At 29.7% G+C, this 15,791-nt stretch overlaps 1 protein-coding gene across 2 annotated transcripts in view; it reads left to right on the top strand.

The window, feature by feature from the left end:
- The window catches only part of LOC106457012 (protein ECT2-like), an 81,923-nt gene that overhangs the window by 5,577 nt on the left and 60,555 nt on the right, over positions 1-15,791 (top strand). The window contains exons 2-5 of one of the 2 annotated variants that reach the window (XM_022382825.1): positions 1,412-1,584; positions 4,337-4,419; positions 10,562-10,741; positions 11,946-12,035. In XM_022382825.1, coding sequence (XP_022238533.1) covers positions 1,539-1,584; positions 4,337-4,419; positions 10,562-10,741; positions 11,946-12,035 — 399 coding nt within the window. In that variant the 5' untranslated portion in view covers positions 1,412-1,538. Of the gene's footprint in view, positions 1-1,383; positions 1,585-4,336; positions 4,420-10,561; positions 10,742-11,945; positions 12,036-15,791 lie in introns of both variants that reach the window. The other variant, XM_022382826.1, reaches the window with a different exon arrangement.

The following is a 15,791-nucleotide window of genomic DNA, read 5'->3' as shown; positions in this document are numbered from 1 at the left end:
AAATTTAGTTAAGACAATATTATTTTTCTAATAGGGTGGCATAGCTTAGATGGGCAAATAACTTTCTTCCCTGGAAATGGGAAAAAATGTAACTTGCAATCAGATATCAGAAGGCTGTCTAACCCATCAAGGTCACTGAACAGCATCCCACACATAATATTGACATTACATATGATTAACGAGGAACCATTTGGTTCTTCAAGGCTATTATTTCACACCTCATTTCATAAGATAATCACCCTGTTAGAAAATTAAAGCTCTTTTAACTACAGCTGTGAATTGTCTGGATAACTTACTATTATTGAGAAAATAAGAGATCTTGCCCTCTCTCCAAAGATAACCTATTCATCTCAGTGATCATTTTAGTAACCTTTTCCTCTAAGTCAATATCCTTCCTTAGTATTAAGGAGGCAAAAATTGTACATAGTATTCCATGTTAGGCCTAACTTTTGTTTAGAGACAGTTACATTATTTGATCTGAAGTCAGTATGTTTATAAATACTTCATAAAATTTAGTTTACTACAACAGAGCACTGCCTCAATGGCATGAATACCTACAACATTTAAGCACAGTAAGGAGCCTGCCAGTTCATTGAAGCTGCATCCACTGTCAATGGCTGAGCTAAACTAAAATAAACAACTAAAAGCCAGGAGTATACCATTGTGCTAAGATCCTTGTCTTCATTCATGGTATTGAGTGGATTCCCATCAATATTAAATGTGTGATTCTAGTTATGATGACCCAAATGCATTATTTTTGTAATTAGACTGGGGTATATGTGCTTCCAATAAATTAGTTTTTTTTCAAAAATTCATTCCTAATTTCATATCTGACTATTTGACAACAGTGTAATAAGTGGTAATGTTCACATGGCTTCAGCAACAAAAACCAGTAATCAAAATACAGTTTCTTTTTCCTTATTTGTATTTTCACTTTCATTGCTCTTTTCTTTCCAGTTTTTAAACTTTATAGAACCCCAAATTCCTCCTGAATTTTCAAAATTGCAAGATTAATCTGTAAACAACATATCTGACATCTAAATTCAGCCTGTTTTTATTCCCTGATGGAATACCTTTTTACAGTGGCATATACATTAATCCAAACTGTCAGTCTGTATGTATCCTTTAAAAAAAATAACCCTGCATGAAAATAAGTGCATCTGGCTATTAATTTTATAAGAGTGGTTTACTTTTATGCTTCTTTGTATATTGACAACATTATCTACATGTAGAAATCTAACTTTTTTGGATTATTATGTCTTAGATATGTATGCACCTATTTTTTATTCTTTACAGGATTTTCTCAGAAATTAGAATATTTAATATATTCTATATGAATTTTTACACAGCCTAAAACTAAAAAATTATGTATATTTTTTACAGGTGTTATCAGTATTTTTCATTATTCCAGGTAACTACTTTGTAGGAGTGGAGTGATAAAATGTTTTGTTGGCATGAGTAGAACAGTGACCAAGATCTGAATATTGTAAATTTCTGTGGACACGTACATATAGGTCTAATTAGCCAAGGCAACTAACATGGCAGAAGGGAGTTCCTTAGATGTGGGATCATCTGGAACTGGAGGTTTGATTATTCTTAAAATCTTGTTACTAAACTTGTTATGTGAAGTGTAAAACTGAACTTATACATTTAATTCTGTTTCTGTTGTACTCATGTGTGTTACTGTTAGTTAATGGTATTAATAAGTCACTTGTGTTGTTTGTAGTTATATATTTTACATTTGTGTCACAAACCAAGACCAAGACTATTGCATTACAAGGCTTCTCTTAGCACCTGTTAAGCATCTTGTAGCTTGCAACATGTTATGACACTGCCTGGCCATGTGCCTTCTTGCGTGCTGGATGTCCCCTGTTGAAACACTTCAGATGAAATCAAGAAATCTGTTATTACTTCTGGCTCATTTTTGTCATGTGTTATGACTGTTTGTTTTAATTGTGATAAAACATTAATGCTAGTTTTCATGGATTTCTTATGAAAGATGAACAGTTGGGCTGATAGATGCATTCCTTCTCCAATTACTGCCATCATTGAGTACAAGAAATGCAAGTGACAGTGAAATGTTGCCAAGTGAACATGTGGTGTGAGATAAAAGAAAACAATAAAAGAATAAACTCATAAATGATATCATCTGTTCAACATCTGCTTGGTATTCTAAAAGTGGAACTGACATTGAGACATGCAATTAATACTCTTCATCAGATTCAAACCAGAACAATTTAATCATAGAACTTGAAGCTACCATTGAAAAACAGAGAAAGATGATAAATGAAAAAAATCAAGAAAACTGCTTTAAGAGCAAGAATACTTTGCCGAAAGAAAGAAGGATTTGAACAGTGAGGTCAAGGTACAAAAATATCAAGGACCCAGCATAAAGATGCAGAACTGAAATTAAGATACAAATAGTCTACATTACTCAGTTATCTAATATTTCAGTTAAATTACTTACCTGAAAACTAAGTAGTTTCTTATAATATCACTATAAGTCAAAACAACATACTGGGTATGATGTCTAAAAGATTTATTTTTAAATTTATGATAGGAATTGAATGAAACTGACGGATGCACCTTCTTTCACGAAATAATTGCTTTAGCAATTTTTTGTCATTGTATATCTTTTAACATCCGTAACATTTTCTAAAACTTAAACCTCTTTTTGTGACCATCAACTTGTTCTTTTGTCTTCAGGAAGACTTGTGCATGTGGCTTGCTTGTATCTTCTGACCAGCATAATAATCGACAGAACTGAAATTATGTTATTGATTTTTTTGTAATGTACAAAGTATACTCAATCATAACATAGTGTTATACTATTTAAAAATAATTTTCCATCAGCCCAATTACAGTGCAAATACCATTTGGATTAGTCTTGTAGTGTAATAGTTTTAAACTGAGACAACCATCTCAGCAACTTTTATCATATTTTGCTTTAACTTAATTTCTTGGTGTATGTAAACATTTTATGTATGTTTTAAATTTGTGACTTCAGTAATTTTTATGTGTTGTACTTTCCATACAAGAAATTTCTAGGTATTGAAACTCAATTGTACAATATTTTATGTTTACAAAAATTGTGAAATTTAAGGTTCATACTAATTTTGTAAGTAATATATACGTATAAAGAATATAATTAATCTACATGCAACATGAAATTTCACCTTGCAAAGAAGCTTTGAAATAAATTATTTTTGTACAAGATATTTTATGTCAATTTAAGAAAGATTCATTTTTATTTTTGAATTATTTTGCTGATTTATTTGTTTCATAAGTTTTGACCTAAGTTTTTTGAAACACTTTAGTTTGCTATGAAGCCAGGATATTAACTGTACATAACTAAACTAAGGGAAAAGTTGCATACGAAACATTTTTTGGTTGTGGTTTTTTGTATTTGAATGCACAAAGTTTATAATATAATTGTGCATTTAGCTTTAATAATGTTGCCTGATTTAAAATTTTTTTTTATCATATACATGTTTCAAAACAAGCTTATGATACTTTTCAAATTAAAACAAAACTATAAAATAATTCCTCAAATATACTCATTGTTATTCTACATTGTCTTATTAATTCTGAGTCTGCCGAATAACATCTTTGAAAATCATGTTTGAAATTTGTAAACACAACATAGGCTGCAAAGCAAATTTGAAAATGGGAGGAGGAGATACATAGGCCTACTACGTGGTATATAAATATAGCAGTTTATCTATCTATTTATGATATATATATATATATATACATATCTGGAAAGGGTGTTTGGAGGAATGGGGACTAAGGGGCTATAGTACATCTTAACAGTTTTTTAATGGGAGTCCCAGCTATTCCCCTCCTGCTCTACCTACTTTACTTTTATGAACAACTAACTTGTGTCCAAAATTGTGCTTCTGTCAGAAACAATATTTCAAAGAGAAGATACAATAACTTATTCATAGATACACATCACAAAAAGTGGACAGGTGTATTGATTCATATGCATACAGGTATAAATTGAACTGATTATTCATGTCATTAATATGTAACATTTACAGATTCCACCTATTGCTATGTTTCCTACTTAGTCCTCCTTTCTAATTTTTTAACATAGGCCTAAAAATAGCTAAAATTGCCACCTGTGCACTACCTTATCTGCATGTACTGTTTTAAAGAGAAGTGTAACAATACTAAATTTTTTATAGGTTATCAGTTAATGTTACATGTGATGTTGTAAATACATTTTTGACAAAGTTTATTACTTGTATTGAATTAAGCTGAACATATATAATGTTGTACAGTCCACATTCATTTATATTGTTTTACTAATTATCTTTGAATATTGTTTTAGCTCCAGGAATTTTGCTGGATAGCAGAATCTGTATCATTGGGGAGAAACTGAAGGATGATAAAGATATTATTAAAGCTGCAGAAGTGAGTGGTGATAGCTTTGTTTATGTCAGTGTCTTACATTGTGCTATATGGTGGATTAGTACCTCTTCAAATAGCATTTATTTATTTATAATGTACCTAAGTTTTTACCATGAAAGATATGGAATATGTAGAGACAGTCTACAGCTGGGTGATTAATTCTATTAATCTGTTATCCGTGAACATTGATTACATCAAATAATATCATGCAAAATAATTGCTCATTCAAAATTACTGTTAAATCAGTTAATATCACAAAAATAATATAGTAATGAAAATTCGTATTTTTGACTAGTCTAAGTATCCAGTATTCAAATAATTGATATAGCAATTTTTGACTAGTCCAACCATCCATGTAATCAAAATATTATGTTTATTACTTCTCAAATTCTCATTATTTCAATTAAATTTTGTTGAGTTTTCAGTTCAAATTCAGAAAATCATTTCTTATAGTTAATCTAAATGTTTTTCAATTTTGGGCTGGTACGGTCTGATGATTACGGGGTTTGCCTCATGTTTCAAGGGTCTTTGCTACTAAACATGCTCGACCTTTCAGTCTTGGGAATGTTATATTTTTTCCTTGTTCTGGAGTTATGGCGAAGCTACTAAACCACTATTCCTAACTTAGAACTGTCAACTAGAGATGGTAGCTGACTGGCAGCACCCACCTCTAACTTTTTGGCTACCTTAGGGTTAAATAAAGTGTAAGTTTACTGTTTACACTTTATTATGTTTCTAATTTCAAATTACATAACAATATTCTTTAATGATGCTTAAGATGTAAAATTATTGTTCTTACATAGTGTACGTTGTAACTTATAATTTGCACAACAGTATTTTTTGGTGTTATATGAATTATAAATTTACTTTTTCAAGATTGTATATATGTTATGTTTGTAACACCACACCTATTTTTTTCTGGAATTTGTGTTCCAGTAGAAGTTGTGATATAGATACTGGCACATCTTGAACCTTCAATTTTGATCTCTGGGTAAATGCTTGCAAATCAATATTCTTTATCTACTTAGTCATGCCAGCCTTTTAACCATGTGATAAATTGCAAATGTAAATGCCTTACTTGATTTTCAATAAACAATACATTAATAAAAATATAATATGCAAGTATCAGTCACTTTATTAAGGTAAGTAAACCAAAATTCTACATAAATTTTCATCTACATTATACCTTATAATGTGGAATTATCACACAAACATACTCTGTAATTGGTAACGTATAAATAGGCTGTAGTTGTGATACAGCTTTCATAAGGCTTAGGAAACAAAATTGCATATGTGGTAAGTTGATTGCTTTTTCATAAAATGTCCAGAGAACATAACCAGATATTTACTGATAACCGATGTTTTCTCCCCTATCATTCACATGAGCAAGTTTCATAATGAACTTGTTTACTGAACATAACATGGATTGGAATTAACTTTGTACTTTTTTTTCTATAATTATCCTGCTAATTTTTATATTAATAAGCTCTTTAGGATTATTTATGCTATATTGCTTCTCAGTATTTTTGTATAAATTTCACATTTTTGTTTTCCCAAAACACAAAATTATTTTTTTTATTTCATTTGTTTATAGTGATACTTGTTTCAGTTTATTGATGGGAAGTATGCCAATATTATTTTTTGGGTAACAGTTTCTCACAAAGTATACATTTGTTTAATGTAAGTTTAAAAAGGCAGTGATTTCTGTACTAATAATAAATGTAATAGCACTTAGCTCATTATGTTTGTCAGCTTGTCACTCTTGATGCCATTGTTAAGTAATAAACTTTCTCGTTTCAAGAAATATCTTAATGTGCAGGTGTTAGTAGGCCTCTTATACCTACATTTTCCTATGTTATGATCAGTGAGTGTTCTCTAGTCCACTTCAAAATTCTTGCAAATAGCCAATTAATTTCTTTGCAAATGCACATAATTATCAATTATAAAAAAATATGGAAAATTGGGGTCCATTTTATTCAATTAAATTTTTTTTTCACTACAACTTAGAGTTCAGAAGTACAGCAGTGCATACATATTAATGTGAAACAAAAAAATTACAATCTTTATATTAATTTAGTTTAATTAATTTGAAAGTTATGATTTTATTAATTTGGATTTTGATAGGGTATATTAAAAATGCATAACTGACAAATACAATGTATAGTGTATGTTAATATATGATACTTCTATAAAAACTATTAAATGTTGTTATAGAGTAGATTTGACATGGTGCATATAAATCAATTACAATTACTATTTCCCTAGTGTATTTTAATTGATTGTATTTTGGCAGCTTGTATTAGAAACAAGGATTTCAGCCTATAACTCACAGGCCATATGTGAAGTAAATATGCTATAAGAAAAGAAATTACATAATTCTTGATTTGCTAGAATAGACTCTATTTTGATAATGGCATGCACATTGCAGTGTATTAATATTGAATAAAAAAATATTAGAAAATAAAAATACTACTTACCTAGCCCTAATTTATTTCTGCCCATGTTTAATACTACAAACATGGAGAATGTATTTTAAAACCTAATGTGGAATGACAAATAAACATGTAATAAGAATAGAGATGTCGAATTTGCATGTTGTTGATTCAAACTAGTAAATTGTTGGCTCACTATGCACTGGAATGTTGTTATGTACAAAATAATGACTAATTTTATATACATGAAAATCTTTTGCTCGTCTATCGCTGACACGTAAATTGGCGTAAGTTATTAAATTTATTGCCCTTTCATATATTGAAGATTTACCTAAAGTATGCACACTTGCTTGTATGTTTAAGTGTAGGTGTGTACATTCTGTTCAATGCAAAGTGACTGATCACCTATGAATGACAAAAAACTAAAAATGGTCCACTTTTACTCTTAGGTGAAGCTGTAGTAAAACTTTTAGAATAATAGCTCACTTTACTTTTTTCATGAGTGTGCTCAAAATGTTTTGCACATATGGTTTATATTTACACCAAATGAGACTCCCAACTGTAGGTTGAAAAGATTATCAGTGTACCAAATTTGAAAAAAATGCATAAAAGGTAAGTATGTTTTTCTGTTAAATATAGTTTTCATACATTTCGTGAGAATAAAAAACTAAGGAAGAACCTCAATAAAAATTGAATATATCTCAGATAATTCTTAAACCTTTCTATACGGGTCACAGGTGAAAGGCCATGTCATCTCGTTTGTTGACTCACATTCAAAATTTTATTGAACTACTATTTCATGAATTTATGTCATTAAGTTTGGTATCAAACTGTAGGTTATAACTAAAGTCTTAGAACTATACATTACTCAATTTGTTTATTTAAAAGTAAATATAAAACAAACAGATAAAAATTGATTTTTGTGTGTCATGTGGTATGTTGAATGAAGCACTGGTTCAAATTAGATGTTTGTGAAGTCAAAAATACTAAGTCTATAGTTTCATATGAATTAGAAACTCAAATTACAGATATTGACAAGCTAGAATATAAAATAATAAGTTCTTATCTTTTCAATTTGCTAAGATATTGCTCATGTAATAAATCAAACATAGTGGTACCCTGCTCACCTCTTTCCATTTTAAGAAATGCTCCCTTATATACACTTACTTCTATATATGGCAGGGATAACCAATCGGAAGCTCAGAATGTCCCCCTAGTGGTTTTCTAAGCCTTTCTAACGTATCTAGCATCATTTCTTGATTTTAAATCAAGATTTCAGTGAGGTAGGTTGTGTCTTTAGTCTGCTCGAAATGTCATTTTTTTTAGAATAAAATACATCTTAGTTACTAAGCTTGATAAATTATAGTTGAATTCTATGGTATTGATGTAGTAATTTATGATTTTTTTAGTTATTCAAATGTATATCTAAAACCTAAAAAAATATTTTGTATCATATCCTCCACGTGCAAAATTTTTAAAGGCTTAGCAACCTACATCAAGCAGCAACCAGTTACAAAGGTCGTAACTAGAAGAGATAATTGTTTGCTTTACTTTGTTATTTACTGTTGTATGTTTTAAGAAAAATAACTTTAAGAACTTATTTCAAAATAGCAATAATCTATGTATGTATATAATGTATAATAATTGAAATGTGACTGTATTTTACAAAATACTAGTAGACTAAAACACAGCCAAATCAAGTTACATTGTACAGACCAAAGGTCACCTTTATGTTATTTAGTACGGTAACATGAGTGCACGTGAGCCACGTCGTTGTAACTTTTGTATTGTTAGCCAGGCACGGCTGAAAGGTCAATATAATAAATATACATAAATGTATAATGTTATGAGATTTAAGCTATTTTATCTAAACATTTATGTTTTATGTTATAATTTGTGTTCATTCTAGAATGAAAGATGCATAATTTATGTTTATTTCCTAATTTTTTTATGGTGGTTGCAAGATCAGTCAAATTTACCGAATCCATACAGAGATTAATTACTGAAAATAACAGAAAAAATATAAAATTTTTCTTAAGAAACGTTTGATAGCTATTTGGCCATTATAAAGATGTCGATTGTGAAATTTTGAAATTTTCTGATACATAAAAATATTTTTTAATGTTAAGATGAATATTACTCTGCATGATAGGCAACATGTGAAAAGAAAAATGGCATAAGAAAACATTGTTTTACAAACCTTAAGACTTAATAAAAAAAATTTTAGATTTTGCATATGAAAGCATTATAATGTTTACTGATAAACTGCCAAATTTCATTAAAATTCACTTACTAATTTAAAAGTTATAGCATGAAAACTGTAACAAGCACAAAATGGTTATGAGGTCAGTCCCAAGGACTGATCCCTGGTTGAAAGAGCTAATGGATTGCCTTGAAATTTGGTATATGAAGTAAGACTACAGTAGATCACATCTGCTGAAAATTTAGGATAGTTTGGATCACCACAGTCCGAGATACAGAAGGTGGAAAATTGCTAAACTTTTACTCCTGTTAATAACACACACTATGTCTTGCAGCAGGTTGTTTTGACCTTGTGAAACACTACTGTGTGTCTTGATATTTTTCTTATTTATAATCAACGTTTTGAAAAAAACAACATTATTTAAACAATGTAATCCTCTTTTGAGGGAACTTAAGACATTTTCAAACAACTTTTTTATATATAGTTAATGAACTTTATTAATCTTTAAAGAACTCACAATTGAAAGATTAAAAAAACACCACTAATTTCAGCCATAGGCCTACATCAGGTGTCAGTTAATTGAATAATACATCTTTCATTGTTGGATTTAAATTAATTTTTGAAATGCATTTAATAATATGTGAAATTTGTCCTACAATAGAAAAATAAAGAAATGTTAGAGATCCCTAGATGAAGTGCTTATTGTAAACATTTTTCAAACATATCAAGAAAAAATGTATTAATAGCTAAACCTTTCTGGCTGTTAATAATTTTTTTTTAATAAGTACTCAATTTCTTGAATATATTTTGAAAAATTTTCTTTCAACTATGAAAGATATATTCAATCAACTAACACCTAATATACACCTATGACCAAAACTTGTGTTGTTTTTAAATCTTTTATTTGTGAGGTTTGTGTTTTTAGGGTAATAAAGTTTATTAAATTTATATAAAAAGTTATTTGAAAATATCATGAAGTAATGCTTATTTTCATGAACAATATGAAGTAGTTTTAGTGCAGTAGTCTTGTGGAAATTTCTGGAGAGAAATCTATTGAATGGTATTAATAGTATTTTCAGCTTGTTACAAGTTTTATATTACATTGTATATATAACATGCATTTTCATGTACAACAGCTTAGGATTAAAAAAGTAAAGTTAATTCTAAATCATTTTACTTAAAGATGTCTATTATGTTAAAGAAAAGAGTAGCTTAAAAATATCTTAAACCTCAAAACAATCTGAAAATAGGAAGTATGGTCATATGCAAGAATAATCGATTCATTGAATGTAATCTGTTAATGAGCCTGATTAGTTGATCAACAAATTCCACTAATTGCCCAACTTTAAACTTTTTCTTTTTTTTTCAAGCCACTTAGTAAATATTGTATAAGTAAACAGTTGAATATGAAATTTTTGAATGATAAAGTAGATATAGCAGGAGAATCTTTACGTATTATTCAGTTCTAACAAATGAAATGCTAATTAATTTTGACATGTTTACATTTTAGAGTTTTCAAGTTCCAGTAGTCTGTAGTCCGTCAGGGAAAGATATTCTTGCTGATGGCAAGGATTATGATAACGTGTTTGTACTTGATGAATTTGAAGGACAAATTTATGATACCCTTGTCAGGTCTGGTCAGAGAATATTGGGATCAACAGCTTTAATTCAATTTGCTGAAGCAAATGAGGTAAATCATTGCAACATATGTACTGGTATATTTAAGCACACTTACATTGTACAGGTATTTAAGAAATTAAGTCTTAAATTAATGAATAAGTTGTTCATAGTATTTAACTTTTTTAGATTTTAGGTGAATTTGATAGGATACAGCTGAGAATCGCAAAAGAACTCTTATAATTTTCTCTGTTTAATGTTAATAAGTTCAGTTTAACCCTTTCTAGACCAATGAAAACCTTTCTGGTGTGCAGTGCATATCAGACATGAGAATTTAAGATAAAATAATACTTCTAAGTCTGTTTCAACAGCCCCCCAGTGGCACAGCGGTATGTCTGCGGACTTTACAACGCTAGAAACCGGGTTTCGATACCCATGGTGGGCAGAGCACAGATAGCCCATTGTGTAGTTTTGTGCTTAACTTTAAACAAACAAACAAACCTGTTTCAACAATGTTTACTCAAAAACGTTTTATAATTTAATTAGTGTAATTTTAAAAGATAAATGAAAAAATGTTCAAATCTCCATTTCTGCACAGGTCCGAGGAGTCTTGCCTTTAAACAATATTCTCATGGCTTTTTGTTCTGCCCATCCCATAGCAATGGTTTTTATTTGCTAAGATTATATCACCCTTTGAGAATCAGTGAACCAATTCTTGTTTTTCTCATAATTTTCGTTTTCTGTCTGATGATTTATTATTACAGGCCTTTATTCACAACATTTTGTGAGATCATAAATATGTGTAATGAAAATCAAGGAAGTTGAAATAGACTGGAACTTTCTAATAAAAAGAAAAATTAAAACTTAAGGTGAAAGGAAATATTTCTAATGTTTTTAAAATGCTTATAACAAAATTTTGGTAATTTGAGACATAAAAAAATCATAGAAAATATAAAAACATGATTTCATAAAAAAAAACTAGTTACTTTTTAGTAAGTTTGTCCTTAGTTTCATTCAGTTTGGATAAATTATTCTGTATCACCACCACCCTCACCCTAGTCTGGAAAGGGTTAGAAATGATAATTGAAATATAGTATATTCTACACTGTATTTTACATATGCTCACTTTCTTTTCAAAAGTTATCTCAGGTTAATATTAAAAGTTATGAATAGCCTTAAGCTCTCTTCAATTTCCCATTTTATAAATATCTCACTTTTAGTACATATTGAATGATATATTTGGTTGGGTTAATGTTATCAAATTTTTGTTTTTCTAGCCACTTCCATATAATACTCGTCCTTTGTATACGACATCAATGCGTCAACTGATTCTTTGTTTTACTGGCTTCAGGAAGAAAGAAGATATGGTGAGTGTTAATGAAATAAAACAACAAACAAAATTGTTGTTTTTCTAGAATGATCTAGTTTGATAATATATCCACAAAGAAGAAGTGATAAGTGATAAAATAAATTCTACAAGTTTTTGGGTAAATGTTTTCAAATACCTAAAGTAAGTCACTGATTCTGAAACACATTTGTTGTTTGTGAGTCTATATTGTAATACAAAATAGTCCAGTTATGTATGTATTTTATATGAAAATTACAAATACATCCTGATTTTATAAAAATTGGTGTAAGTCCTGGATATAAACATATATTTTATTCTCAGTTACTTTAAGTGAGTTCTTAAATTATAATTTTTGAGTTAACTGTTGTGATCTAGCAACTTTCTCAGGTTATGAAATAAAATAGATAAGTATTATGAAAAATATATGTATGTGTGTGTATATATATATATATATATTTAACTGTTATTAGATACTGATACAACTGGCTAGATAATGTTTATTGCTTTCTGAAAGGGTCCAAAGGTTGCTTGAGGGGTCATTTGTTTTAACCACTTGCAACCCTATATAGTAGTATGTTGTCTGTCTGTCACTCAGTAGACACTAGAATGATGTCACATGAGGGATGCTTAATGTTGCAATATGTACTGTTCTGACAGTAAAATGTGTGCATGTCATGAATCACGAGAAGAATTATGCACTCTGTAGGTAACAACACAGCATGACATATGATCTTAAAAGCAAGAAATAAAAATATTTGTTACTGTTAATTCTGATTTTATTTGCTCTTGAAACAGAACACTTTTGAGGACCCTGCACAAGTACATCTAGTATTATACTTCTTTCTAGAGTGAAAACATTTTTATTAAGTTTGAAATAGTAGTTTGCATTTTAGCAAATTACTGATGATACTTGAAAAATATGGATAAAATGCTTAAGATTTCAATATTGGATTAGTATACTCCATTTTAAAATGCTTCTCGAAAGATTTTGAATGAAATTGGTTGTAAATGAGATTATTATGTGGAACATTAACAAAAAATTAAGCAGATGTTAAATTTCTTAATAATACAGGATACATACGTGTCCTGGAAACTTGTGGAATCTGGAAATATTCTTTCATGCATGGAAAGTCATGGACATTTAGTGAAAATGAGTTTAAAGATTGACTGTCAGTTTAAATGGTAAATTAAAGAAGTTTTCAGCATGTATTTATAAACCCACGCTTGCCCTCACTCTGATAAGTGATACAAACTATAGTTTGTACTTTATCATAGAATCTTGTGAGAAGACATCAACCTAGTCTGATACTAGGCTTCTGTGACAACATCACTGTTGTTCATGGTGTTTAATGTTAGGTGGAGACCAGCATTGTTAAAGCTATGGAATAGCACATATGTGATATACCCCATGCATATTATGTTTAATTGATCAGATTACCTTCATTTATTTGAACTAACATTCTTACTAGTTTGAATTTGAGATATTGTATTGAAGAAACTCGAGGTCTCGGTAATCATTCGTACTGTGGAAAAGCAAGGAATGCGTAATGATACTTCTGTTATGTAAGAGCTGAAGCATATCATGTGAAGACCTTCATTAATGATGAAAATACAGTAGACTGAAGTTACTTTATTAGCATAAATTGTATCAGAACTTATCTCAACTTGACTCATTTAGGATATTTGTTATTAATTATTAAGCAATTTGAAGAATTAATACTGAAAAATTTTGCTTTGTATTTGCATAGAAATGTTTAAAATGTGAAATTTATATTAAGTTTTGCATAATTATTGTGTGATATATATGTAGGAATTTATTATATAGTCTACATGATGTTCCAGACTGAAATGTTTAATCATAAAAAACATGACTTAAAGTCCTAGCAAAAGTCATGGAATTTTATCTCCCCTAGAGAGTACAAACCCTATGATACAACTAAATCTTTTAAAGAACATTAATATAAACATCTGTTATTTAAATATTAAAAGCCTAGTTAATTAAATGTTAGAACGTTTATTTGATGATCAGATGTAACCAAACAAAAACAGTTTGTGCATGGAATCTGAAATGTTTGCAAATCATAAAACAGCTGTTTTTTTACCAATTTTGTTTCAGATAGATCTCCACAATAAAACTCAGTTGCATGAAATACATAATACTCAGCATCTGTTCAGTTTGATTGCAACTGTTTTGATTGCTGTAAAATTGCCTAGTGTAAGGCATTAAGCTGTAACTGTGGTGCACTTCAATAAATTTTATTATTTTCTTCCACATAATTTGTAGAAATACAACAGAAGAAGGTGTGGTGCTTTCAAAATTCATTAGTTAGCAGACCTCAAGGCATTAGTCACCTTATACTAAATAAGGAACCACTTGGCACAGTATGTCTAATCATGCTGCCAACAAAACTGCATTGCAAAGGTTTGATGCGAGTTTATTCAGCTTACCCACATGCTAATTGCCTCGGCAGTCTGTCAGATTAGTTAAGCTGTGGTGCTGCTATCCTCATTTCCTGGTACTTAGTCTTGGTATGCCATAAAGCTGAAATGGGAATCTGAAAACTAGCATGAAACTGGCAAATAAACAATCTTGTTAATTACAATCATAGTAATCTTCTATGCTCAGAATATTGCAATATAAATAAATGAAATGCATGCATTATCAGTGTATCATAGATTTTACTTGAAAAACAAGCAGTTTGTTAGTTTGCTAATGTTAATTTTAAGCATTCAAGTATATAAAGTATTTCATTCATGTTGCACTAACTCTACAGACTTTTCCAAATACCATCCTGACTATAACCACCCTGTGTATTTATACATGTTTACAATTATTGTAGCTTTATTTAGAGCTTAAAATTAAAGCATTCCAAATGTAGTGTACAAAAAGTTTAAGAGTTTAAATAAATAATTAATTTTCGAATTTTTCTTTAAAAACATGTGTATATTCTCAGCACCTTTTCAAAATGTAGATTTTTTATGCAGTTTAACGTTAGAATTCTAAAATTGAATTTTACTTCCTTACTACTAAATTTCATTAGTTAATTAACAATTATCTATAGGTAGAACATAATCAATACTAGAGGGGCACTCAGTAGAGTGCACACTTCCACCATGTAGCATTGATCATATTTGGCTCTCAAAAAATATGAAAACATGTCCGTCATTATCAATGGGCATGGATCATTTTTGAAAGGAAAATGAAGAAAAAAAAACACACGTTCACCAAGTTTCATCCAAATCCAATTATTTTTGACTGAGTTATAGAGCAAAAAATAGTGTGAAAAATTGGGCCCCACATTAATGTATATGGATTTTTTTTTGTGAACTTGCTGGGACCTTGACTCTCCAAAAACTAATCCCTTCTTAGTTGGATCATAGTCCAAATGTATACCAATTTTCATTCAAATCCATTCATCAATTTTCGAGAAATATCTTGCTGACAAGTACACAAACATGCACACTTTAATAAAGAAAGTCTTCCGGATATATCTGGAAATCCGGATATTTCTAAAAAATCCTGAAAACCTCTGGTTTTCTTCCGGAGAAACACATTTTTTAAAATTATTTAGTGTATTTTGGTGTTCCATGGCATAGATAAGCGTTTATGCAATCGCGCGGTTTGTTTACATTCGGCGACAGGGTGCTGCCATTTTGTAGTCTCGCAATGCTTGCTGGCGTGTACGATACCTTGTATGCTTATAATGCAAACTTCATGTCATGTCATATAAGTTTTGACATCCAATAGTGAAAATTATGAATTCCAAAGAATGCA

The sequence above is a fragment of the Limulus polyphemus genome, unplaced genomic scaffold (genome assembly GCF_000517525.1).
Source record: "Limulus polyphemus unplaced genomic scaffold, Limulus_polyphemus-2.1.2 Scaffold281, whole genome shotgun sequence".
Classification (NCBI taxonomy): domain Eukaryota; kingdom Metazoa; phylum Arthropoda; class Merostomata; order Xiphosura; family Limulidae; genus Limulus; species Limulus polyphemus.
The sequence above is the reverse complement of the archived record's forward strand: the minus strand, read 5'-3'. Positions and strand labels throughout refer to the sequence as shown.